At 45.1% G+C, this 25562-nt stretch overlaps 1 protein-coding gene across 3 annotated transcripts; it reads left to right on the top strand.

Moving 5' to 3' along the window:
- Window positions 1-5039: 5039 nt before the first annotated feature.
- Window positions 5040-24707, top strand: PPIE (peptidylprolyl isomerase E). Of its 3 annotated transcripts, XM_010996934.3 has the most exons (11): window positions 5141-5557; window positions 6141-6239; window positions 7293-7336; window positions 7860-7886; window positions 9043-9124; window positions 9647-9747; window positions 12047-12170; window positions 17740-17925; window positions 18907-19049; window positions 23521-23587; window positions 23964-24707. In XM_010996934.3, exons 1-10 carry the CDS (start codon window positions 5482-5484, stop codon window positions 23554-23556), a joined length of 918 nt encoding a protein of 305 aa, XP_010995236.1. In that variant the 5' UTR covers window positions 5141-5481; the 3' UTR covers window positions 23557-23587; window positions 23964-24707. The 3 variants fall into 3 exon arrangements, with proteins under 3 accessions (XP_031320730.1, XP_010995236.1, XP_010995234.1); XM_031464870.2 differs by lacking the exons at window positions 5141-5557; window positions 23521-23587; window positions 23964-24707 and adding exons at window positions 5040-5104; window positions 19229-22281; XM_010996932.3 differs by lacking the exons at window positions 23521-23587; window positions 23964-24707 and adding an exon at window positions 19229-22281 and having other exon boundaries at window positions 5148-5557.
- Window positions 24708-25562: the final 855 nt, after the last annotated feature.

Below are 25562 nucleotides of genomic sequence, written 5' to 3'. Positions count from 1 at the left end.
CTGTCCGTACAAAAAGCCAGTAGTTTCTGCAAATCAAATGGTCTTCAGTGTCTCCAATAGCTTTGAACTGCAATATCAGACTTCCTCAAAGGGAAGCAGGAAGGCTTGGCAGAGTTGGGTAAGGCAGGGAAGAATGGCACCAAAAAATTGATTACCATGACCCACCACCAACAGTAACACACACACACACACACACACACACACACACACACGACTTGAAGTTCATCAGGCTTCACAAATTTTCCACACTTTAAAGAAACAAATGATCCCTAGCTTATGAAAACTACTTCAAATAACCCTTCCCCCACCAATCCCCCCCCCCCAACAGATGAAATCTGACCAGTTTATTTTATCAGGCTAAAATAAGTTCACTATCTTTTACCTTAAACTTTTTGGATTTTGGAAGTTTATAAAGATGATGCAGTGTGTAAGCTGTGTATAACACCCCCAGCACAGTGGGGACCAGCCCCCTGCAATCAATTTGTTAACGTTTCAGCCGTAAAACATACTAAGTGGGATAAAAGCTATAAATAATCTCACATTAGTTCAGATCAAGTTTGGCAGCCATATGAGTTTGCTGAAAATGTACCTCTTTCCCTCAAAAGGCCCTATTGCTAGTTTTCAGAACTTCTTGAATTTTGGAATTGCAGATAAGAATTGTGGGCTTACAGAACTGATGCCAAACCAATCTGCGATGGTGGTATGAGAAAGGAAAATTGAGCCCAAACTCATGAATATATTTGCAAAAAATCCTAAAATAAAATGCTGGCAAATAGAATCTGGCAGCATATTTAAAAAATCATATATCATGATCAATGGTACAGAAGGTGCAATACCATGGCTGTGATTACGGGTCAAGTTGGCAATCAGACCCATGAGATTCAAATAGATTTTAATCTAGAATACAAAGCAGGAGATGTGGCAGATTCATTTGCATCTCCCTGGGAGGCCCAGCAGCTACCCAAGTACACAGGTTCTTTTGTCACTCACCCACAGGTCATGTACAGCTACCATGGGAAAGCCAACATGGGTGGAAGCCACCTTGACTCATAGAAGCTGTAACCTCTATTTCCCACCAATATTTTATACCATCCTGGTTGTGTAAGCCCACTGACAACTCCCCTGAACCTATGCACGCAACAAAGGAGGCATGCACAATATCTCCCTTTTATCTTAACTCTGCTGTTTCCAAGGCAACAGTATTGTGGAAGCCCAAGGCCAGTCTCAGGCAGGCTTGCATTAGCCAGGCCTCTATTAATTTTCCTTTTACTCACAGAAGGATAATTCAACACTAGAAAGTCTATCACTGTGATTTGCCAGTTAACTCATAAAGGAGAAAATCAGATGATTCTTTCAAAAATTCAGAAATACCATTCAACAAAGCTAAACAGACTTCTTATAAAAACTCTTAGCAAACTGAGAATAGAAGGGAACTTTTTAAACATATCTACCAAAAACCTAAACTTTATACTTAAGGTGAAAATTTGGAGGCATTTCCATGGAGTCAGGAACAAGGTAAGATTGCTCTCTGTCAGCCTGCTATTCACCATTATCCCGACTTCCTAGCCAATGTGTTAAGTGAAATAAACAAGAGGGATAAGAATTAGGAAGAGACAACACCATCTCTATTTTCAGGTTATATTACTGTCAATTTAGAAAATCTAGAGAAAAACTATTTGAACTAATAAGAGAATTTGGCAGGACTACCAGATACAAGATCAACAGAAAAATCAATAGATTACCATATACAGGAATAAGAAACTAGAAGATGCAATAGGCAAAAAGATATCATTCACAATGTCAGTAAATCTATCACGTATCTAGGGATACTTCTTATAAAAGATGTGCTAGACATTTACAGAGAGAAACACAAAATATTTCTATAGATATGAAAAAGAATATAAAACAATAAATGGAGAGATGTAAAATGTTTATGCATGGAAATACTATCATAAAGCTGTCGTTTCTCCCTCAAAATAAACTGATAAATTCAATTCATTACAGCAAAAACGTATGAGGATTTTTTTTATGTAACTGGATAGGTGGATTCTAACATTCGTATGGAAGGAGGTAAAGGGGGTGGGAAGGGATAAATTGGAAACTCGAAATTCGCACCTCTTGGGGAGTGATGGAAATGTCAGTTATCTTGATTGTGGTGGTGGTTTCATAGGTGTATACATCTATCAAAATTCATCAGATTGTACATCTGAAATATGTGTGGTTTACTGTACAGGAATTAGACCACAATAAAGATGCTTTTAAAAGTTATATGAAAGAAGTGGGGAGAGTACAGCTCAGTGGCAGAGTGCGTGCTTAGCGTGCACAGGGTCTTCGGTTCAATCCCCAGTACCTCCATTAAAAATAAACAGATAAATAAATAAACCTAATTACTTTCTCCCACCAAAATATTATATGAAAGAGTAAACATCTAAGAATATTCAAGGCAATTCTGAAAAAAGAACAAGACATAAAGATTTATCATTAAACTACAGAAGTTAAATTGGGTAGAATTATTCAGAATCATTCTAACAGGGTAGAGAGCCCAGATTCAGACCAAATTGGAGACACTATATTGGAGAAAGGGCACAATCAGTCCAATGGGATGATGGGGATGGGGGTTGGACTGTTAATAAATAGCATAGGAACTGTAGTATAAAACGATCAGCTTTACATCTGGAAAATCACTATAAAGCAACAAGAGAAAAACAACCTAAGTGGGGGGAAGCCTAATGTTATGTACAAGCAAATCTCAGCATAGGAGAACACCATGGCCATGATCAACATCATTAGTATTCAGAAAAATAGAAATCAAAGCCACATTGACATACCACTTCCCACCAACTAGGTCGGCCGTGATAAAAAAAGACATACAGTAACACGTATTGGCAAGGATGTGAGAAATAGGACCCCTTATACATTGCTGGTTGGAATGTAAAATGGTGCAATTGCTTTAGAAACAGCAAAAATGCCCTTTATTGTCTCATTTTTACAGAGGAGGAATCTAAGCCACAAAACAATGAAACAATCTGCCCTTGGTCACATAGCTGGTAAGTAATACAACCAAACTTAGAGACAATTCCTCAAAAAGTTGAACACAGAGTTACCATATGACCCAGCAATTCTATTCCTAGGTATATGCCCAAAAGAATTGAAAACATATGTCCACACAAAAACTTGTACATGAATGTTCATAAAAGAATTGTTCATAATACCCCACAGTCCACCAACTGATGAATGTATAACTAAAATGTGGTATATTCATATTCTAGATTATTATACAGCAGTAAAAGGAAGTGAAGTATAAGCAAATGCTAAATAAAACCTAGAGGATCCTTGGAAGAATTATGCAAGTGAAAGAAGCCAATCACAGAAGACCACATATTATATGATTCCACTCATATGAAATATCCAACATAGGCAAATTCACAGAGAAAGTTGATTAGTGGTTGCCAGGGGATAGGGGGCAGGGGTAACAAGGAGTTTGGGGCTTCTTTAGAGGGTGATGAAAATGTTCTAGAATTAGATAGCGGGGATGGTTGCACAACTTTGTGAATCTATTAGAGACCACTGATTGTACACATTAAAAAATTTTAAATTAATTTTTAAATAAAAGTACTGGGGATTGAGCCCAGAACCTCGTACATGCTGAGCATGTGCTCTACTGCTGAGCTACACCCTCCCCCTTGATTGTACACTTTAAAATGGTGAATTTTATGGTATGTGAATTGTTATATCTCAATAAAGAACACGTACACGGAGATCTTGTAATCAGATCTCACAGCCTCGTTTCTATGAGCAGTATCCCCCTGGTTTGGCCTGAGGATGATGAAGTTTGCTGTTTACGCATCCACTGCTTAGCTCTGGGCTAAGGAAAATGAGCATCTGTAAGGGCCAGAGCTGGTATGGAGGCCCATCTTGACTTGACCTGGCCATGGCCCCTTGTCAAGGGCTCTAGAAGACCTGTCATAATCAGCACTGATTTAAGCAGGGAGCTCTAGAGAGTTTAGGTTTGTTTTGAAGAAAGATCACCCTGGAAACAAGCTGGAGGGTGGGTTGGAGGGAGAGAGCCACCATCAACTCTTCCCTAGTCTCTCCTGCACTAACCTCCTTGTCTCCAGGCTTCCACTCAATCCAGTTCTGGCCATAGTGGTCAGAGAGCTATTTTAAAATACAAATGTAACCATGTAACTCCCCATCACAACCTTCAATAGCTTCTCAAAACCCTCACATCCTCCACATGGTTGACAGGGCCCCACTTCCTGTGACCCCTGCCCACCTTTCCTGGCTGATGTTCCCTCCCCTCCCCTCTCCAACCCTCATGCTCTGGTAGTTCAATTCCTTGGACATGCAGAAGCTGTCTTCTCTCCCTGAAACCCTTTTTCCCCGCCTCCTTCTCTCTCTGATTCCTCTTTCTCCTGGTTTCAGCTTAAATGTGACCTTAGGGAGGTCCTAACCCACTGCTGTATCTAAAATAGGTGGCTCCATTATTTTTGTACCACTGATGTCAATCTGTGGTATATGTATTAGTTGGTTTATTCCAAGTGTTGGCATTTTTCCTAAAGAGCCAGATGTAAATATTTCAAGCTTTGCAGGCCCTAGGTCTGTCTTTGCAGCCTGAAAGCAATAAATACTTAGAGGAATGAGCATCACTGGGTTCCAATTAATATTTTTGAATGAAATTTGAATTTCATATAATTTTCACATGTCATGAAATATTATTTTTGTTTCGGTTTTTTTCCCCCAGCTATTTAAAAACGTAAAAACCATTCGTAGCTCCCGGGTTGCCCAAAAAGAGACGCGCGACCGTGCCCTGCAGACCGTAGTTTACTGGTAGTAACTATTATTTGCAGACCACGGCTGATTTTCAGAGCACTGTTTTCCGCCCCAGGACGCGATAGGACCCGGTCCCTTCACCCACCACGAGGCACCTGTGCGACAACCGCCACTTTCTGGGAGCCGGAGGCGGGCCGGGCGGAGGTGGGCGGAGTCTGTGAGCGACCGGGCGCTGGGGCGGGGCCGTGGAGTAGGGGGCGGGCCGAGCACAGGCTTCCGGCGGAAGAGCGCGGGAGCAAGATGGCTACTACCAAGCGAGTGCTGTACGTCGGTGAGCAGGCGCTAGGTGGAGTCTGGGCGAACAGGGCCGCGAGTGGGTCGTGGCGTGGAGCTAGACAGGTCCCCGGACGGAGGGGGCGGCGAGCAGCTGTTTAGGCCGCATCTATGGCAGTATTGCTTTCCCTCGGGTTCCGAGCCGGAGGTGTAATGATGATTGCAACTCTCTTCCAAGCCCTTTAAACTAACAGGAACCTCTTCACTTCCTGGGCCCGGAGCATTGGTAGAGGAATATTAGGAACCTCTGAATTCTCTCGCCCATTCACTTTACATTAACTGCAGCGATGGTTCAGCCCCCAATGTTGCTGCGAAGGAAAGAATTTTTACCCACTAGCCGGGTATAAGTGGGAGTAACTTCAATAGTACCGTTTGATGAGAGCTTTGGTGGGGACGGACAATGGTGACATGAGCCTGGGAGCGGGGAGAAATGACCCCTTCAGCTGGAGAGGTGAGAGCTAGCTTTCAGGATGCGGTGACGTTGGAGCTGATGAGCCGGAGTTAGCCAGGTGGCCAAAATAGGGGCAAGTGTGTTACTGAAAGGGAGCAGCAGGCGCAAAAGCCCAGGTGTAAAATAGACTGACACTTGGAGGCAAGTGTGTCATTTTTCGAGGAAGCAAAGGGAAAGAGGCTGAAGAGATGGACAAGGCCTATGAAGAGACTTGTGTCCACTGCTAAGTAGTTTGTACTTTATCCTGAGGACAGTGGGAAACCTTTGAAGTAGTTTCAGCAGGGAAGCGATGGGTTAAAATGCACATTCCCAGGATCTTTCTAGTTGGCTTTGTGGAGGAGGGGGACGTCAGTTTTGAAGCTATTGCAGTAATCCCTGGGGCTAGATCAGGGTCTGAAAGAAGGGCGAAGAAAGGAGTGTGCTTCATAAGTAGGCATGACGGAGCCGATGAGAGGACTATTTATGGACCCAAAGGACTGGATGGAAAGACCCCTCCCCTTGGCTATAGCGTGCTAACTGAACTGCAGGGACTTCCCAGGAGAATGGAGGGCAGTGGCTCAGAAGGCCCTGGGCTTCTTTGCAGGTGGACTCGCAGAGGAGGTGGATGACAAAGTTCTTCATGCTGCTTTTATCCCTTTTGGAGACATCACAGATATCCAGATTCCTCTTGATTATGAAACAGGTAAGTGTTTTTTAGTGTCTCTCATGCTCATAATCCTGCTAGGAAGTTTTTTTAAAAGTCATATCAGTGCATTCTAAATATGCATCAAGCAGCATGACAGTGATCAGAAGTGATGCAGAAGGAATGTTCTGAGGCTTACAGTTATAAGCATGTGTAACATGCTTTGCGGAGAGTCCTATCTGTTGCAGTTGAGATAAGACAAACTTTCCATTTAGCCAGTAGGAAGACAAGTTTTAAGCTACATGGAGATCTGTTGTTTCAAACTACCTGCTGGGTACCCCACTGCACCTGCTCCCTTCTTGGTAGCTGTGCTATTAAACAGGGCAGCAGGAAAGCCCAGCCCCCACAATGGGGCTTTAGCCTCTGCATACCTAGGTAAGTTTTTCTTCAATTAGTATCACAGTTACAGTTCAGTTTTCTATTCTACATTTGTCATCATTTTTGAAATTGGCGTTTTAGGTCCAGCTCTATCATCACCCTTGCATATGATTGTTAAAAAGGTTTTTAATCTCCCTCGGATCTTTGTATGTATAAAAATGATAAGGTTATATTGGCTCACTAAGGTTAATTGGTTAATTAAACTAATGCTGTTGTGCACTTGGCCTTTCTAGTTAGATTAGTGTTTTGCGAAGGATAAAGACTGAGCATCCTTATCCAGGCTTTAGTATTCATGCTTTATGCACAGCTGATGCTCAAAATGTGTATTTGGAGTGAATAATTGTTAGGTTAAATGACTTCATTTTTCTAGCTGCCTTGCATGCAAAAGTTAAGGTTTTAATTTGGTTTTGGTAGAAGAATTACATGCATATTTTAAAGATTAAAAGTATAGTTCATTACTTAACTTTGTTTACTACAAAACAGTTTGATATTGCTTGAAATGTTGTTTAAACTAGGAAGAATCCAAGAATGAGATTCCTTCCTCCTAAGCAGTGATTGGGTAGAGTGTCTAGTGAATGGATATGGAACGTGACTGACTTCACTTTCCTTCTGACCACCTGTTTCTTCCCATTGCCCCACGTGGTAATTGCTTGGTTTTGTTTGCCTTTTTCTCAGAAAAGCACCGAGGATTTGCTTTTGTTGAATTTGAGTTGGCAGAGGTGAGAACTTTCTGTTACCTATGTTAAGTCTTTGGGTTGTGTTATTATTGTTACTGATTACAAAGGGAGCTGTCCTCCATTTGGTTGGGTTTCTGGGCCTCTTGTTGATGCTTCCAGAGAGACAAGAAGCGCTATTTGAAGGAAAGCTTCCCTCACATAATCAAATTGTAGACGGTGGTTAAACATTGCAGACCTGTCAGGTCATGCCCCTCTTGCTCCGCGGAGCTCCTGCAGCTCTGCTCACTGAGCATTCTTGCCTGGCAGTGCTGGTGATTGTTTCCTTGCCTTCCACGAGATGGCAAATAGCTGTGCTGAAGTCACCAAGAAGTGCTCTTTGTTAGACAGATACAATCTAGGCAGGGAGTATAGACGTGACCTTTTCCTGTTGGGTTTATTTGAGGGGGGAGGGGGGTTGTTTTTTGGGTTTTTTTTTTTTTTTTTTTTAACTAGTGGGTTTGTGTTTAGACACCACAAGAGGCATTTGGCTGCAAGCCTAAACTTGTGCTTTGTCTTTCCTTGGCAGGATGCCGCAGCAGCTATCGACAACATGGTATGGCTGTGAATCCTCATTCTTAGTGAAGTTGCTTTTGGGTGGTACAGAGGGTTCTAATTCATACACTGATTTGCTGAACCTCCAAAGTTACAATTGTGATTGAATGGGGAAGTAGAAATTATCATCATGTGGAAATATTGGCCATGAATTGATCACTTATAAAATTGTCCTAACTCAAACATCCTTTCCCATTTGACAATAATGTAAATCCTAACCTTCCTTGTTGGCCAGTCTCTCACTGGCTGCCCGTGTCTAGGATAGTAAATTGCAGGCACCATGCAAATTGATTGCACAGTGAAATTGCATATTTTGCAAAAGAGGCAGGATTTCATAAAGTGTTGGACCAGTTAACAACTGAGAAGAGAAATTCAAGAGGGATAATAATAGGGTGTGCTACTGATGCAAAAGATTGGAATAGCCTGGAGAGATCCTTGGGGGAAATGATGAAGCTCTTGAGTGTTTATGCCCTCTTTGAGATACTTAAGACTTTCACTTCAGGTAAGAAGTGCAAAGATAACCATATCATACTGATAGTGTTTTCTTAGGAAATTACATCTTTGACCTACAAATTAGTGCATGGTTAAACCTGAATTTTAACTATAAGGAATTTATTTTCATTGTTTTTAGTTTCATCATGATAAAGTCCCAGTCAACTTTTTTTCCCTTCACTTTTTACTGTGAAATTTTCTTCACTGCCTTAAGTGAATTCACATTAAGTGACCTTTCCTGGTACCAGTTATCTTTGGACAATAAGGTTTTCCTTTATTTCTGTTCTCTGTTACCAAACATACGCCTTTCAGAGAGAAAGATATTTCTCACCATTTCAAAGTTGATGTGGACTTTTGAAGATGAACTCAGGTACTTGGAAAGTGCATTTCTTCGTGTAATTTCAGAGTGCTCTGAACCGAGAGGCACTTTGGTAGCACAGATCTTTGCTGGTATGGAAAGAGAGGAGGTGTGTGATGGCTCCAGGGAGGAAATCCCTGCAGCCCACAGGCTGCTTTGCGGTGGGTGCAGAGCTTGCTGTTAGAGGCTCAGGGGTGAAGGGAGAACAGAGCGTGAGCTTGTCTCAGATAAACAGAAAGTAAACAGAAAGTTGTCTGACTTTCTTTTAACCTAGCAGTTTAAACAACTGGATTTTCAATCTTTTCAGAATGAATCTGAGCTCTTTGGACGGACTATTCGTGTCAATTTGGCAAAACCAATGAGGATTAAGGAAGGCTCTTCCAGACCAGGTGAGTGGGAGCAACACAGATTCCCCATCACATCCTCCAGTTTGGCCTTGGTTGCCTTTCTGTCCCTGTTTTCTTGGAAGTAGGAGCTGAATGCTGCTCTGGTGGACAGGAGTAGCAGGGATGGTTTGCATTGGCAAAGGGCATGTACCACCTTTGTAGGGAAATAGAAAGAGTGTGAGTTTCTTAACAAAGCCAGGTAATTATTTCCATTATGAGAGAAACCTGCCTGATCTCTTATCTGTCCCAGTTTTCTCCACACTTATTCTTGGGGTGGTTCCATCGGGCCAGAACTGGCAAAGGCTGCGCCTTTCCTTGGGGCAGAGCTTTTTCACTTAGTCCTGCTGAGAGCTGGACTTCCGGGCTGGCAGTCCTGGGGGGAACTCTTCTCACCCTTGGGAGTTCTGAAGCGGAGTCCTCTGGCCGAGAGAGCCACAGAATATGTTCTACTTTGCTGACCAAAGCAGCTACTTAGCAGTTGGCTGTTAGCTTGAATTTGACATTTGCTTGCTTCTTCCCTTTCAGTTTGGTCAGATGATGACTGGTTGAAGAAGTTTTCTGGGAAGACTCTTGAAGAAAATAAAGAAGAAGAAGGGTCAGAGCCTCCCAAAGTGGAAACCCAGGAGGTGAGGTTGCAGGCCAGCACTGCCCACAGGAGACTTTGTTTTTTAGGGTTTTATGGGAATTTGCAAGTATATATACAGAAGCAGAGAGAATGAAGAAATGAACTTTTAGTGTTTTGGTGAAAGTGGTATTGAGTGAACTAAAGGGAGGCTTTAGGCCCCTTGTCCTTGTGCTCTGTGTGAGGAGCTTCTGAGCTCTGCTCTGTGATTGCCGCTGATGATGAGGAAGCCTGAGGCCAGGGAGGGCAGTGAGGGCACCTCTGCACCCCTCCTGATCAGCCCTCCTTCACTGGAACATCGGGCACCAGGCTCCCTGTCTTCCTGTTCCTGTCCTGACGAAGGAGGAGGTCATTCCCCCTCCTACAGCCTCCAGTGCACAGGTTTAAGGTTCTCCCTTCCTGAGAACCTGCCCTGGCCCTTTGTCCTGATTCGCAGCATCCCTCTCTAGCTGTTGCCTCTCGGGCTATCCCTCCCTTCCCTGTAAGTGTTGTTCTTCGGGATTTCTTTCTTGGCTCCTGGCACTTCTCTCTCCCCTCCTGGCTGAAACAGTAGCAGTCACTGATTTTTATTAGCTTCTCCTGTGCTGTTGACTCTCCTGGCCTCTGTCTCTGGTCCTGAGGTTCAGACATTTCTGCTGTGTAAATTTCGCAGGCAGCTTAAAGCTGCCTAAAATGGATGCCTTCCCTTCTCTAATCCTGTTCTTCCTGGGCTCTCAAGCTCACCAACTTGCCACCATCCATCCACACTGACCCAGGCTGGATGCAAAGCAGAACACATAATAGCCGTCATAGTCAGTGGAGTAACCTAAGTCACCCTAGACCCCTCTTTAAAATAGAGCTGGCACATCATACTCTACCAAGTTGTTCTCCTAAATATTCCTTGAATCGCCCTCCCCAAGTTACTGCATCGTCCCAGTATAACTTCTCGTCCCAGTGTAACTTCTCGTCCCAATGTAACTTCTCGTTCCATTTGGATAATTGCAATAGCTTCCTAACTAGTCTTCTGGCTGCAGTCTTGCTCTCCTCCAGTCTTTCATAAAGGCAGCTAGAATGATGTTTTTAAGGCACAAGACTGGTCAGCTAACTCTCCTGCTGAGAACTTTTCAGTGGCTGCCCAGCTCCTGTCCCATGGGAGGAAGTTCCAGGGGGACTCTCCAAGGCCCTGACTCTGCCCACCTCTCCATATTGCAGTCCCCACTTAACACTCTTGGTAAAACCAGTCTTTGTATTTCCTGGTGTGTCTTGGCTTTTGTGTAGGGTACTCAAGGGCTTATTGCTGTAAATTCTGTGAGTGTAAGGGCCCTGTGTTATACATCTTATTAATAAAAATGTAAAATGTGAGGTGGGGTAATGTGATTAAGAACAAGGACTTGAGGAGGGTGGTTTAGGTTTAAATTCCAGCTTCACCAGTTACCACCTCTGTGATCTTGGGCAGTTATTGAACTTCATTGTACCTCAGTTTCCCCATCTATAAAATGGGGACGATGATAGCAATGATCTCGCAGCTGGTTGTAAAAATTAAATGAGCTGATGTACATAAGACGTTCAGAATAGTACCCTGTACATGGCAAGTGCTACGTCAGTACTTGCTGCTACTGCTATGTGACTGCTCTTGTTAGCGGCAGATAGTAGTCAAATCCTCAGTGCTAGCGTGATTCCTCAGCGCGTTTGTTAAGCTGAACCACAAACAAGTTAAGAACACTTGACTTTTCTCTTTGGTGCAAATGTGACAGCTGTATTAATGTCTTCTCTGCTCAGCCTCACCCAGCTGTAGCACAAAGCAAGGCCCCAACGTCCCCCATTGTCTTCTGAGCACTTAGGCCGTCCCTGCTTCCATTGCAGCCAGCCTGTGGCTGTGCAGGGCTGAGCACTCTAGACGGAGGGGATGGTGCTACAGAGATGGGTCTGTTTAACTGGACTAAGGTGGGAGGGCTTGAGGGGGGTTTGAAGATGTTGAGAGTTGTGTGTTGTGGCCAGAAAAGTGCCGTTCTGTGACTGCGGGGAGGGTGAAGGTGAAGGTGGCGTGTCTGAGGGAGTGATGCATAACGTGCTCGCGGTCTGGGGCTCCCGCTCGATGGTGCTGAGGTCTCCTGTCCCTGATGTCCAGCTAGGGGCCGTGGCCGTGGCCGTGGCTGTGGCCTCCGCTTTCTGCAGCCCATCAGGGCCCAAGGCCTCCCCTGTCAGCACCTTGTTCAGCCTGCTCACTGCAGTGGGGTTCTGGATGTGAACTCAGAAGAAGACTCGCTCTTCTTCTCGGGGAGTCAGGGAGTTCTCTCTAACCTGGCCATTTCTCCTGCGTCTAGGGAGAGCCCCCTGTCAAAAAGGCCCGGTCAAACCCTCAGGTGTACATGGACATTAAGATTGGAAACAAGCCAGCTGGCCGCATCCAAATGCTCCTGCGTTCAGACGTCGTTCCCATGACAGCAGGTGAGCAGGACTCTGTCAGGTCGGCTGGGAAGCTGGTGGCCGAGCTTTGAGCCTTCCCAAAGTCTCAGTGCTTCAGTTCTTGTGTCTTTGACATTGTTTCTGATCTGAGTTCATTTGTGGCATCTCAGATTCTGGGATCCAGTAACAGATGAGTCAGAGCAGGCATTTTTGAAGCTTTATAATTGCTGGTTTACTAGTTTTAAATAATTGTTTTTTCTTTAGTACAAGTGAACATGCATTCATGGTTTAAAAAGAAAAGTACCACAGACATATGTATATATATTCCAACAATATTGAAGGCAATAATTGAAAACTTAAGTCTTCTTCTTTTCTCCACATCTAGCCCTACTCTTCAGAAATAACTACTGTTAACTAACAGTTTCTTGAGTATTTTTTCTATTTTAATCTAGATTTTATTATATAGACATATAGTTTAAAATGTTAATTTCACAAAGCTTGTTTTGCAAAACAGTGGTGCCCCCAGGCTGTCCTCCCACCCTGCCCCACCACCAACACTTGCTGCTTCTCAGGGGCAGCCACTTCCAACTCTTAGCTGATTCTTTTGGTTTTTACATCCATATTGGTCAATAACAGATTTATATTGCTATTTTGTATTTTTTTTTAATTTCTTTTTTTTATTGAAGTATAGTCAGTTTACAATGTTGTATTAATTTCTAGTATACAGCATAATGATTCATATATATATAAACATATGTATGAGTATTTCTTTTCATATTCTTTTTCATTATAGGCCGTTACAAGTTATTGAATATACTTCTATATGTATACCTGTCCCCTGTGCTATACAGTAGGACCTTGTTGTGTATAGTAGTTAGTATCTGCAAATCCTGACTTCCAATTTATCCCTTCACACTCCCTTTCCCCCCAGTAACCATAAGTTTGTTTTCTGTGTCTGTGAGTCTGTCTCCATTTTATAAATAAGTTCATTTGTGTGCCTTTTTTTTTCTTTTTTTAATATTCCACATGTAAGTGATAGCATATGGTATTTTTCTTTCTCTTTCTGGCTTGCTTCACTTAGAGTGACGATCTCCAGGTCCATTCATGTTGCTGAAAATGGCATTACTTTATTATTTTTTATGGCTGACTAGTATTCCATTGTATGTGTATACCACAACTTGTTTATCCAGTCATCTGTTGATGGACATTTAGGTTAGTTCCATGTCTTGGCTATTGTAAATAGGGATGCTATGAACATTAGGGTGTATGTATCTTTTCAAATTATAGTTTCCTCCAGATATATACTCAGGAGGTATACTTACTGGATCATAGGATAAGTCTATTTTTACCTTTTTAAAGAACCTCCATACTGTTTTCCATAATGGCTTCACCAAACTACATTCCCACCAACAGTGTAGGAGAGTTCCTTTTTCCACACTCTCTCTAACATTTATCATATGTGGATTTTTGAATGATGGCCATTCTGACTGGTGTGAGGTGATACAGCTCATTGTGGTTTTGATTTGCATTTCTCTGATAATTAGCAATATTGAGCATTTTTTCATGTGCTGTTGGCCATTTGTATGTCTTTGATGGAGAAATGTTTAGGTCTTCTGCCTATTTTTGGATTGGGTCATTTTTTTGTTGTTGTTGTGTAAGCTGTTTGTATATTCTGGAAGTTACGCCCTTGTCAGTCACATTGCTTGCAAATAATATTTCCTCCCACTCCATAGGTTGTCTTTTCATTTTATTTATGGTTTCCTTTGCTGTGCAAAAGCTTGTAAGTTTAATGAGGTCCCATTTGTTTATTTTTGCTTTTATCTATATTGCCTCTGTATACTGCCCTAGGAGAACATTGCTGTGATTTATATCAGAGAGTGTTTTATCTTTGTTCCCTTCTAGGAGGTTTGTGGTGTCTTGTCTTGTGTTGAAGTCTTTAAGCCATTTTGAGTTTATTTTTGTATATGGTGTGAGAACGTGTTCTAACTTCATTGATTTACATGCAGCTGTCCAGTTTTCCCAACCTGGTTTTTTCATTTTAGACATTATCTATTGGCTTTAGAGGACAGAGAGTTAGCTTTTTAAATCATCTTTCCTGCTCCTCCATCTTCCTTATATTGTTAACCATAATTTTGGTTAAGATATAGGTTATTTTAACTATATAAGCATCATACTGTGATAACTTCCTTTCATGCATAGCATTTCATTTTCCCTGGAATTCATAATTATCTTGTTTTCACATTTGCTTAGTCTTCTATGCATTTAATCCTGATTCTCTCCCAAATTCTCCTGCCTGTGTAAATCTCTCATTGTGTTCAAACACAGCAGATATTCTGTCAGTTTCACTTTCTTACAGAAGCTCCTCCTTGGAGCTGTCTGACCTCCTCCAGTTGCTTTCTAGGCCCACTTCTTAGCTATTGTCATAGGGTTTCCTATTTTCACCTCTTATGTTGGAACCTTGGGGGAATTTTTTTTTTCTTTTTTTTTTTTGGTTTATTGACTCATTTCAGTAGAGGGCATACTTCTGTAGCTTCTGGAGAAAAGAGTTTGGGGGGTAAGTTTTTTGAGGTTGATGTGTGAAAATATCTACTTTCCCATTTGATAATCTGGGTGTAGAATTCTAGAAAAGTCTGATGTCATTCTGATTCTTGGGCCTTTATAGAAACTTACTTTTTCTTTTCCTGTCTAGAGCTGAGGTATCCAGTATGGTAGCCACTAGCTACATGTGACTATTTAATTCAAGTTAAGTAAAATTAAAGTTCATTTCCTCAGTTACACTGTCCAAGTGCTTAATAGCTGTTAGATAACGCTGGTCTAGAGGCTTGGAGGGTCTCTTTGTCCTGGGCTCTGAAGCAGTGTGCCTTTGGAGTAGATATTCCATCATCACGCTGGATAGTCACTGGGCCCTGGTGTACTAGTTCTCTCTTGCTGCTGTAACAGATTATCACAGACTCAGCAGCTTACAAACACACATTTATTATCTTACTGTTCTGGAGGCCAGAAGTCCAACACGGGTCTCTCCAGACTAAAGTGAAGATGGTGGCTGGGTTGCTGCATTCCTTACTGGAAGCTGTAGGGGAGGATCTGTTTCCAGAGACAGTCACATTGTGGGTAGAATTCAATTTCCTGCATGTATAGACTGAGGTACCCATTACCTTGTTGACTGTCAGCTGAGGGCTGTTCCCAGCTTCTAGAGGCTTGTGACTCCCTTTATATATTTTCAAAGTCAGCAGTGGTAGATCCAGTTCCTTCTCATGTTTTAAATCTCCTGATTCCCCTTCCATCCACTTCTCTCTCTGACTTTAGCTGGGAAAAGTTCTCTGGTCATAGGCTTGTGGTTTTATTAGGCCTATCTGGATAATCTAGGCTACTCTCCCCATCTCATAACCTTAATCACTTCTGCAAAATACCTTTTACCAAGTATAGCATAACATATTCTCAGGTTCCAGAGGTTGGGACGTGGACATCATTGGGGAGCCATTCTTCTGCCTACCACACTCATCAATCAGGACGGTCCTATCCTTTGGTTTGGGAAAATTTCCTTGGGTTATTTCTTTGCTTTTATCCCTTCGGATTTCTCTCTTCTCTCTTTCTGGAACCTTTCCAAATGTTCTTTCTTATAGCATCCTGTGCTTACTTCATACATGCACTATCATTTCATTTGGGGATATTACTAAAGTGTCTTCTTCCTATACAGCTGATGTTTCAAGTTACCTTTTTCTGGGGTGTTTTGTTTTGCTTTGCTTTGCTTTACTTTGCTTTGCTGTTGATCTGTTTGTTTTGGTCTTTGGTTTTCACATTAGATACCTTCTTTATATTTAAGAATAGGGCCCTAAAAATCTGCTTGGAAATTATAGTCCTTTGGACAGAGCAGTCTACAGAGAAGACTCCTGTCTTTTGCTAGTTGTCCTGTGTCCAGTTGTTTGCCATCTGGCGGGGGTGGCAGGGCTGGGAGCAATTATAATTGCTACCCACTTAATCTCCTTTTGTCATTCTGGTACCTCAGCCCTCAGCTGTGTGTAGTGCATCCCAGACCAGAGACCCCCTCCCCCCTGCTTTAACTAGCCGAGAGGAGACCTCCAGCCAGCAGCCAGGGCCAGGAAACGGTGAGGATCTGGGGGCTAGTTGTTTTCTTAAATAGGCTTTCAATCGGATTTACTGTTTTTAGAACTATCTTCACCCTTGAGCTTTTGACATTTCTGCAACATAAATCCAGTTGTTTCTTGGCTTTACCAGCTTGACTTAGCTTTCTTAGGTCTACTGTATCAGTTATGGCTTGTCTGTCTGTCTTTTGTTTCAAAAGTTTTTGTTACTGTTTCTCTTCTCTTGCTCTCTCTCTTTTTTTGGTCCTTTTAAATCCATTTTTTTAAGTGTACAATTTACTGGCATTAATTGCATTCACAATGTTGTACAATTATCACCACTATCTATTTTCAAAATTTCAACATTTCTTCATCACTCCCAACAGAAACTCGGTAACCATTAAACAATAACTCCCCATTTTCCTCCCCCACAGCCCCTGGTAATGTCTAATCTACTTTCCGTCTTTCTAAATTTGCTATTCTGGGTATTTCACATAAATGGAATCATACAGTAGTTGTCCTTTTGTGTCTGGATTATTTCACTTAGCATCATGTTTTCAAGGGTCATCTATGTATCAATGTTTCGCTTGTTTTTGTGGCTGGATAATATTCTGTTTGGATAGTTCAGGTTTTGTTTGTCAGTTCGTGTGTTGATGGGCACTTGAACATTGTTTCCACTTTCTGGCTATTGTGAATAATGCTGCTGTAGACATTTGTGTACAAATGTGTTTAAATTGCTGTTTTCAAATATTTGGGATATCTACCTAAGAAATACTGGGTCATACGGTAATTCTAGTTGAACTTTTTGAGATTCCACGAAACTTTTCTACAGTGGCTGCACCATTTTACATTCCCACCAGCAATCTATGAGAGTTCCAGTTTCTCTACATCCTCACCAACACTTCTTTCTGTTTATTATAGCCAGCCTAGCAGATGTGAAGTGGGATCTCATTCTGGTTTTGAGTTGGATTTCCGTAGAGACTAATAAGATGGAGCATCTTTTCATGTGCTTGGGGACATTTGTGTATCTTCTTTGGAGAAATATCTATTCAAATCTTTTGCCTATTTATTTACTGAGTTGTTTATCTCTTTGTTTTTGAGTTGTGTGCGTTCATTGTATGTTCTGAATGTTAAACTCTTATCAGATATGATTTACAAATATTTTCTCACATTCCCTGAGCCGCCTTTTCACTTTGCTGATGTCATAATTAAGAAACCATTTCCAAATCCAAAGTTGCAAAGAGTTGCCCTTGTGTTTTCTTCAAAGATCCTGTTTGTTTTTTCTTTTAAATAATTGCTTTACCGCCTGTTCAGTGTGGAGCAGGGCTAGAATGCATGTATTTGGTCCTCTTTCTTTAACCAGAATCCCTTCTAGTCCTTCATGATGTCAGTATTTCAGAGTTTTATAATGAGCATGTCATATTTTTAGATGAAAATGTAAACATTAAACAAATATAACAGTTTTTCAGAGTCTAGAGAAAGGGGTTTTTTGTTTTTAACCCAAGCACCTTTTCCTTTCTGGACCCCAGAGAATTTCCGCTGCCTGTGCACCCATGAGAAGGGCTTTGGCTTCAAGGGGAGCAGCTTCCACCGCATCATCCCCCAATTCATGTGCCAGGGCGGTGACTTCACCAACCACAACGGCACCGGGGGCAAGTCCATCTACGGGAAGAAGTTTGATGATGAGAACTTTATCCTCAAACACACAGGACCAGGTGGGACCTGCTCAGCTGGTGGGGACGAGCAGGCCGGGCTGGGGCAGGATGGCTGTGCAGGGCAGTGACGGGCTGTGGTTCTGGCTGAGGGGTGGGGGTCTGGAGGAGACCCACCCGGTGAGCAGAGGAGAAGTGTTCAGCCTGGCTTAAGTGGAGTGAGTTGGTTTGCATTCATATACTGCCCATTCCTCCACCGTGTCTGCACTCCCTGTCAGCCTAGCTTGGAGTCTGTGGTCGGCCATTGTAAGCCCTCTCCTTCCCTCAACCCCACTGCCCACTTCCCTCTGTCAGACTTTCTCAGTGTTTGGTCTCCCGGCAACTAGAGAAAACACAGAACTGTACTGAGATCTATGACCGCAGCTCTTCAGGGCCCTTGGCAGCCTACTAGATAGAGCTCCCTAGGGAACACTCAGTCCCAATCAGAGATGACAATTCCCTTCCTTCCCGAAGCCTCCACGTCGCCCTCTGCCTCCTCTGATGCTTGGCCCCCTGCATCTGTCCACGCCTGCCTGCTCTGACTTCCCCCCAAATGCAGGGGCTGAGCTGTCTCCCCTCTGCTCGTGGCCTGGACCTCTTCCCTTCTCCCCTCCCTAGGAACCTGGCTTCTACAGTCGTGCCCCCACTTGTGTGATGCATTCCCCCTGCTCTGCTACATCAGCCTAGCAGCATGCATTATCAATCTTTCAAAAACATCCTTTGACTCATTTCTCCCCTCAACTAACACCCATGCCTCTGGTCCCCTTTTTAAGCAAAACTTCTTGAAAAAATTATGTAGACTCCCTGCCTTCCGCTCTCTCTACCCTCCTCTAGATAGACTTCTGTCCATTGAAACCACTCTTATCAAAGATGCCAGCAGCCAGTTCTCAGCCCTCATCTCATTCCACCTCCCGGCAGCATTTACACTCCTGCCTCTGCTGCCAGCCATCCTCTGAGGGCCGGGAGCAGGGTGGAGGGAGCCGACCTGGTCGTTCTCTCCCCCAGGCCTGCTCTCCATGGCCAACTCTGGCCCAAACACCAACGGCTCCCAGTTCTTCCTGACGTGTGACAAGACAGATTGGCTGGATGGCAAGCACGTGGTGTTTGGGGAGGTGACAGAAGGCCTGGACGTCTTGCGGCAGATTGAGGTGGGTGGCCGCCTGGGCCCTGGGTGCACAGCCATGTGGGAGAGCAGGAGCGAGGGCTCTGCAGCCTCGGCTGCTGCTGCTCAGGATGGGCATGGGCAGGGGGACCGGGTATCTCTGAGCCGCCCTTTACTCTCCATCCTCCCTCCCTTGATTACTCCTCTTCTGTTCCGCCCACGAAGGCCCAGGGCAGCAAGGATGGGAAGCCCAAGCAGAAGGTGATCATCTCCGACTGTGGGGAGTACGTGTGAGAGGTCAGGCTGTCAGCCCCGGGGAACCGGCACCCGAGGGGTCCTGTTTGCAGCAAGCAGGGCTTTGTGTCCTGGCCCTTCCTCAGGGTCAGTGTGGGGCAGCTCCTCTGCAGGCAGGGCCTGGCCTCGCCCTGCCTCTTCCCCAGGTGTGGCCGTGGGCCTTGGAGTGCACACTGTGTACGGCTGTGCACAGCCTTTGCTGCCAGGGCCCCTCCTGCACCCAACAGTGTGGCTCTTAGACATTTTCTTCTAATAAAGTAAATTCTAGTTTTGGTACAGCTGCTTCCAGGTAGTTCCTGAGAGTTGTGAGAGGTCGCATCTAAAGCTAAGACAGGTGGGTGAAGGAACAGGGCACAGCTTTTCTTTCCTCCCTTGAGCGATGAGATGCCAGGTGGTATATTCAGGCAGATACCCTTGTCAGACCATTGTCAAGACAGTGGAAATCAGTGACAGTGGAAGAGTCCCTGTCCTCAGTGCCTCTCTCCCTAACCGTGCTGGCCAGTCCTGCAGCCGCAGCTGTGCTTCTCAGTCTCGATGATTCATTTGTTTGCTCACATTCATTCTACAGATTTTTTTAAGTGGTATTTTATAACTTGAAGTGCCTTCTCCATGCCAGGTACTGTACTTACTTGTCAGGAGACAGGGGGGCGAGCTCCTTATTTTTGTGAACAGCCCACTCCCTATTTTTGTGAATAAAGTTAATTAGAACGGAGCCACACCCATCTATTTACGTATTGTCTGTGGCTGCTTCCTCACCGCAGTGGCAGAGTTGAGTAATCAGTGACAGACACCATGTGGTCCCTGTATTAGAGTTCTCCATAGAAACAGAACCAGTAGGAAGCATGCCTGTATGTATATATAGGGAGAGATTTATTTTACAGAATTGGCTCTGCAGTTGTGGGGGCTGACAAGTCTAACATCAGTGGGGCAGGCCTGCAGGCCAGAGCCCCAGGAAATAGTTGATGTTGAAGCTTGAGTCCAGAGGCCGTCTGGAGGCAGAATTCCTCTTCCCTCAGGTGACCGCAGTCTTTCTTAAGGTCTTCAACTGATTGGATGAGGCTGACCCACATTATAGAGCATCAGGTGCTTTACTCCAAGTCTCCTGATTTAAATGTCCCTCACATCTGAAAAGTACCTTCACTGCAGCATTTAGCGTGGTGTTTGGCTAAAAAGTGGATATCATGGCCTAGCCTGTTGACATATAAAATTAACCAACACAGTCCCAAAGCCTAAAATATTTACCATCTGAACCTTTGCAGAAAGTTTGTTGACCACTGATGAGGCACATGGTCGCACCCACACTGAGCTCACAGTCTCTCCCTGAGTGTAGCCACTGCCTGGAGCTCAAGTTGGGCTGGCTTCTCTCTGCTCCCCCTCCGTGGACTGGTCGGCCAGGTGGCCTCAGAGGAACCCTGACCTGCTGAAAACTGAGCAGGGACTGAGCCCTTTAGCCACTAAACAGCTTTCTGCGGATTGGGTCACTCAGATCATTGAGAGTCCACTGGGCTGGGCTTTTCTATCTTGAGTAGAAATCTGGATGAGGCAGGAGTGACCTGCTGCCTCCTGGCCCTGGTGACCCAGGATAGCGCCTGCTGAGGGATGATGGCTTCTGGCCAAGCTCTGGCTCCCATGTGCCAATGGATCCGGCCCTCAGCTGAGCTCCCTCTGCTGCAGTTGGCCAGGTTTCTGACTTCTTATGCCTGGGATGTACCACATAGTTACTGTTCCTTATGGAGCTGCCAAAAGAGACCCTCCCTTGAGGCTTAGGTGCCCCATGAGCACAGACGGTGGCCTTCACAGATCAGTCACATGTGTTAGGGGAGGCTTTAGTGAAGCAGTGATGTCAGGGCTTACACAAGAGCCAAGACAGGATGTGTATGAAGAATTCAGCACAACCAGCCCCCCAAGAGAGGATGGACTCGTGGTGATGACCTTGTCACTTTCTGCTTTTCCCTGATAGCCTAGGGAGGTGGAGACCAGCGAGCAGGTTGGAAAGCTCAGCAGGTTTGGAGTTAGCGGTGCCAGTGGCCTTCCCAGTGCCACTCTGGGTGTCCACAGGTGTTATCTCAGTTTCCATACCAGAACCCTGTACAGAGGTCAGCCCAGGCTCAGGTGACATGACTGCACAGGTCGCCCAGGACGATATGGCAGAGGGAGGTTTGGAAGCTTGGCTGGCTCCCCACAAGTCGTAATGGAGTCTTGGGAGGTTTCCTGGGCTCTAGCCTCAGTCTACAGCAGGACAGCCCAAGGCCTGGGGCGGGGACAGTCATGGTCCCCATAATTGGTCTGGACCCTTGTTGGGAGACAGAAGATGGGGCCCTACTCTGCCAGGCAGGAGAGGGGCCCAGAATCTGGAGAGCAGCGGCCTGGTCACCTAGTCCAGCTACTCACAGCGCAACACTGACCCCTGTTGTTTGGGAGGACTCTGGTCTGTGGGAAGTGAACCCTGGGGCGCTATGGGGCTTTTGCTGCAGCCTGAAGGGACTGCCTGGCATCCCAGGCCACGTTCCTGTTGCTCCAGCACCAGGTCTGAGAACCTGGGGCTCGATTTTGCCACGCATCCCCCTACTAGCTCCTGCAGGATCAGCCCCCATCTGTGTGCTGGCCCTGTGGTGGCCACACAGAGGAAGAGAACTGGGAGTGTGGCCCTGGGGCCAATGCTGTGGCTGCTGGAGTTTCTCGCAGCCCGTGTGCCTGAGGTGCTGCTGGCATGAGAAAGAGATTGTGGGGCCTACTTTTTAAGTGGTGAAAACTGAGTCTTGTAGCGTTCAGGTGATGGAAAACTAGAGAGCCATGTTTTCAAAAAATATTTATTAATGGAAAATTTCACCATGTAATAAAGTGGGAAGAGCACATCTAAAGCAGTGTATACAATGCAGTATGATCCTGATTTTGTGCAAATACCTACGTATAACATGTAAACATCTGTATTTTTATATGTATCTTAAGAAAAAAGCCTAGACATAAATTCATCAAAATATTAATAGTGTGTTTATCTGACTTGTAGGATTATGGTGATTTCAATTGTATTTTATTTTTTGTCTTTTCCAAACTTTCCTCCAAAACTGCATTTTTTTTTCCAGTGGAGGTACTGGGGATTGAACTCAGGACCTTGTGCATGCCAAGCTCGTGCTTTACCACTGAGCTATACCCTCCACACAAAACTGCATTATTTTTGTAATAAATGAAAAACACATTTTTTAAAAAGTGGGTCAAGTGCTTGCATAAGGCCTCCCCATGAGGAATAAAACTGGGAATGGATAGCTCCTTGTTTAAGCTGCGAAAAGGGCACCTGGCGGTGCTAAGCACCCTCAGCAGGCTGCTGGAGTTCCCATGTCTCTGGGAACACAGAGCAGTGTCAGCCACGGCCACTGCCGGCAGCATAACTGGGCATTTGCCCCCCGGCCTTTAAAGCAGGTGAGAACACAAGTCCTGCCCACAAAGGATTGCAGTGTGTAGTTTTTTTAGGAAAAAGTACAGCTCTGAAATAAAACACTCACCCACAGAACACATTCTGGGAGGAGGAGGTTTAGTGGACAAGCACAGAAGGGGCTCAAAATAAGCAAACTCATTTGTAATAATACCAACAGGTACCAGTTGTTAAGCACTTATATGCCAGACGTCCTAAATGTTTGTGTACATATATGATCTTTATAGTAGCTTGGAAGGAAAGAGCCAATATCCTGCTCTACAGAGGAAGAACCAGGATTCAAATCCATTTGCTGCAAAAATCTGTACTCTTACTGTGCTGCCTCTTTTCCTATTTAAGGGTTTTTTTCCAGAACATGTTACTTCCCTACCTGAGTTTGAAGACAGTGAACCAGACATTATGATGACTTGGTCTTGAGACCAGGATTGCACTGCAAATACTAAGACTGTTGTGCATTTCGCCTTAGCTTTCTTTCCCATGTGTCCTTCTTGCCTGTCAACTGTCATTGATTTCTCATTGCTGTCAGTGGGGCTGAACTGACCACCCTTATTTATCCTTCCCATCTGGTGCACCAGATAAACATGCCACGAGGGAAGTGGCCTCTGTAACACAGCCACAGTACTTGGCGCAGCAGACAGATAACTCTTGGAGTGAAATGCATGGGCTTTGATTCCATTCACAACTGTTCCACTGCTCAGGGCTTTTCCTGTTTGATTTCACTTGCTGAATGGATGGCAGAAGTTGCTGGAAGTCTGCCAGCCAGATAGACAGGCGATAATGTACTGTTTTTCAGTTGTTCTGCATGAAGAAGGAGAATTGCAACTTCTAGTCATTCCTGCTGTGCACAGCGTGATTGGCAGGTGAGGTGTACTCCACAATTGCCAAGCTCTGGGTAACATGACAGACATTCCTGGTGTTCCCCTAACTAAGCCAGGCATTGGCTCGGCCTAAAGATACCAGGTGAAGTAAAAAATGAGTTGTCAAGATAATTGGCTAATTTAAGATTTAAAATTACCTAAATGTCAACCCATGATGTTGGGAAGAGAGAACTGTTAGAAAAGTCCTAGAACAGCAAACAGGTTCCATATTATGTGCCAGCTGATTTCACGATGACCACCTGGGCTCCGCTTTCAGGGTTACTGGCTGCCTCTGGGCTGTGCGGGACAGGGTTGACAGGTGCAGATGCCTTGACTGAAGGCCCTTTGCAGATCAAAACATACATGCTTCATGTTACAGATGGGAAATGAGGCCTGGAGGAGGAAGCCACTGGCAAGTCTCGTCTCCCAACATCTAGGTCAGAGCTTAGATGCCTACACTGACGGCGAGCTCACCACCTTCCTGTGCACATGGGGAGGGTCTCTTCCTCTGCACTCGCTCCCGGAGCCCTCCCAGGTCCAGGTGGAGGGGCTGCTGTCCTGCAGCATGGCCCCAGCCTCCACCCCTGCTGCCAGACCTGCATTTCCAGAGCCCCTCCTCAGGGTGCAGTGAATTCCAGGGATGTGCGTCCTGGGCTGTGCCTGTGGGTTGGGCAGGCCCAGGATCTGCTTCTAATAACATGGTATTTCAGGGTTCAGGCAGCTGGACTCTGTCTGCTCCAGCAGGTAAATTACAGACCTGGCAAGTCTAATCAAACAAACACTCCCAACTGCTGGCGGCTGCTCCAAGAACAGTGGTTTCCGGGAACCGCCCCACCCAGCTCAGCCTAATTGCCACCTGTCACTCCCCTGGGACAGGTCCCAAGGAACAGGACTGGGCTCCTGGGCACACGGGGTGATGCAGACTTGGGAGACCAGGCTGTTTTTGACAACTCCTGGACACAGGCCGGTACTGATAAGCCCTACCCTCACCCCACACCTGGCCACAGGCGGCCCAGTGTCCAGATGTGCCACCCTGGGTGGAGTGGCTCACTCCTTAGCAGAAGATGGTAGATGGTTTTCACTTCACGTGACAACTCTAATTTGTTGGCAGTGGCTGCCTGGAGTTCTGTGCTGCTCATTTGGAATTCTATCCAGATTTGAAAGAAGTATCAGGGTTGGTTATTGATGATTGCCATGCAGATGAGGAACAGAAACTATGTCACCTGTGCTGGGTATTGTCATCCCAGGCCACCTGACGTATCTACCATACTTGTCTCAGCAAAAAGAGGACTTTTCCACAGAGCTGAACTCCTAATGGTTCAACATGGTGACAGATAGATGGGGTCAATGAAGCCCCCAAGATTTTTTTGTTTTTCCAAAGTGTCTGTGCACTGCATGTCTTCCCCTAGACAGCAGAGGCAGATCAAGGCAGGAAGTCAGGGAAGATAAGTGCCATTGGCCTTAGCCCTAAATCATGTTGCTCGTTCAGCTCTTTCTGGAGGTGACTCAGATGCCTCCTTGTGGCCAGAAGTTTGGTAATTCAGATCCCCAAATAGAGAACACTGAGTGTGACTCCACACTTCAACAGAAGTGCCTAGAACTGCCCCGTTTTGCAAGGGAAGGGCAGGCAACCGGAGATGGACCAGGACCCGTCTACACATCCCCAAACCCCGTCATGGCCAGTGAAGGGCCGAAGGTGGCCATCCTGGGCTCTAGGTGCCTCTCAGTTCATCCCACGTCTGCCCACAGCTGGGCCAGCAACAGACAGGCATGGTCCTCAGACACAACTCTGTGCCAATGCCAGAGGATGCCTCCAAGGCGGCTGGGGAAGAACCCTGCTTGATGACTCAGACCAGCAGGACTGGAGGCCAGAAGTCTATCCTGACCTCAGGCAGGGCAGAGGGGCCTGGAGAGGGCTGGCTGGCCAGAGGTGGGCAGGGAGGGAAGGGAGGGCCCTTGCTGTGGCCCCTGCTGAGCT

This window comes from Camelus dromedarius, chromosome 14, assembly GCF_036321535.1.
Source record: "Camelus dromedarius isolate mCamDro1 chromosome 14, mCamDro1.pat, whole genome shotgun sequence".
NCBI lineage: Eukaryota > Metazoa > Chordata > Mammalia > Artiodactyla > Camelidae > Camelus > Camelus dromedarius.
Note: the sequence above shows the minus strand (reverse complement) of the source record. Positions and strands in the feature narration are given on the sequence as shown.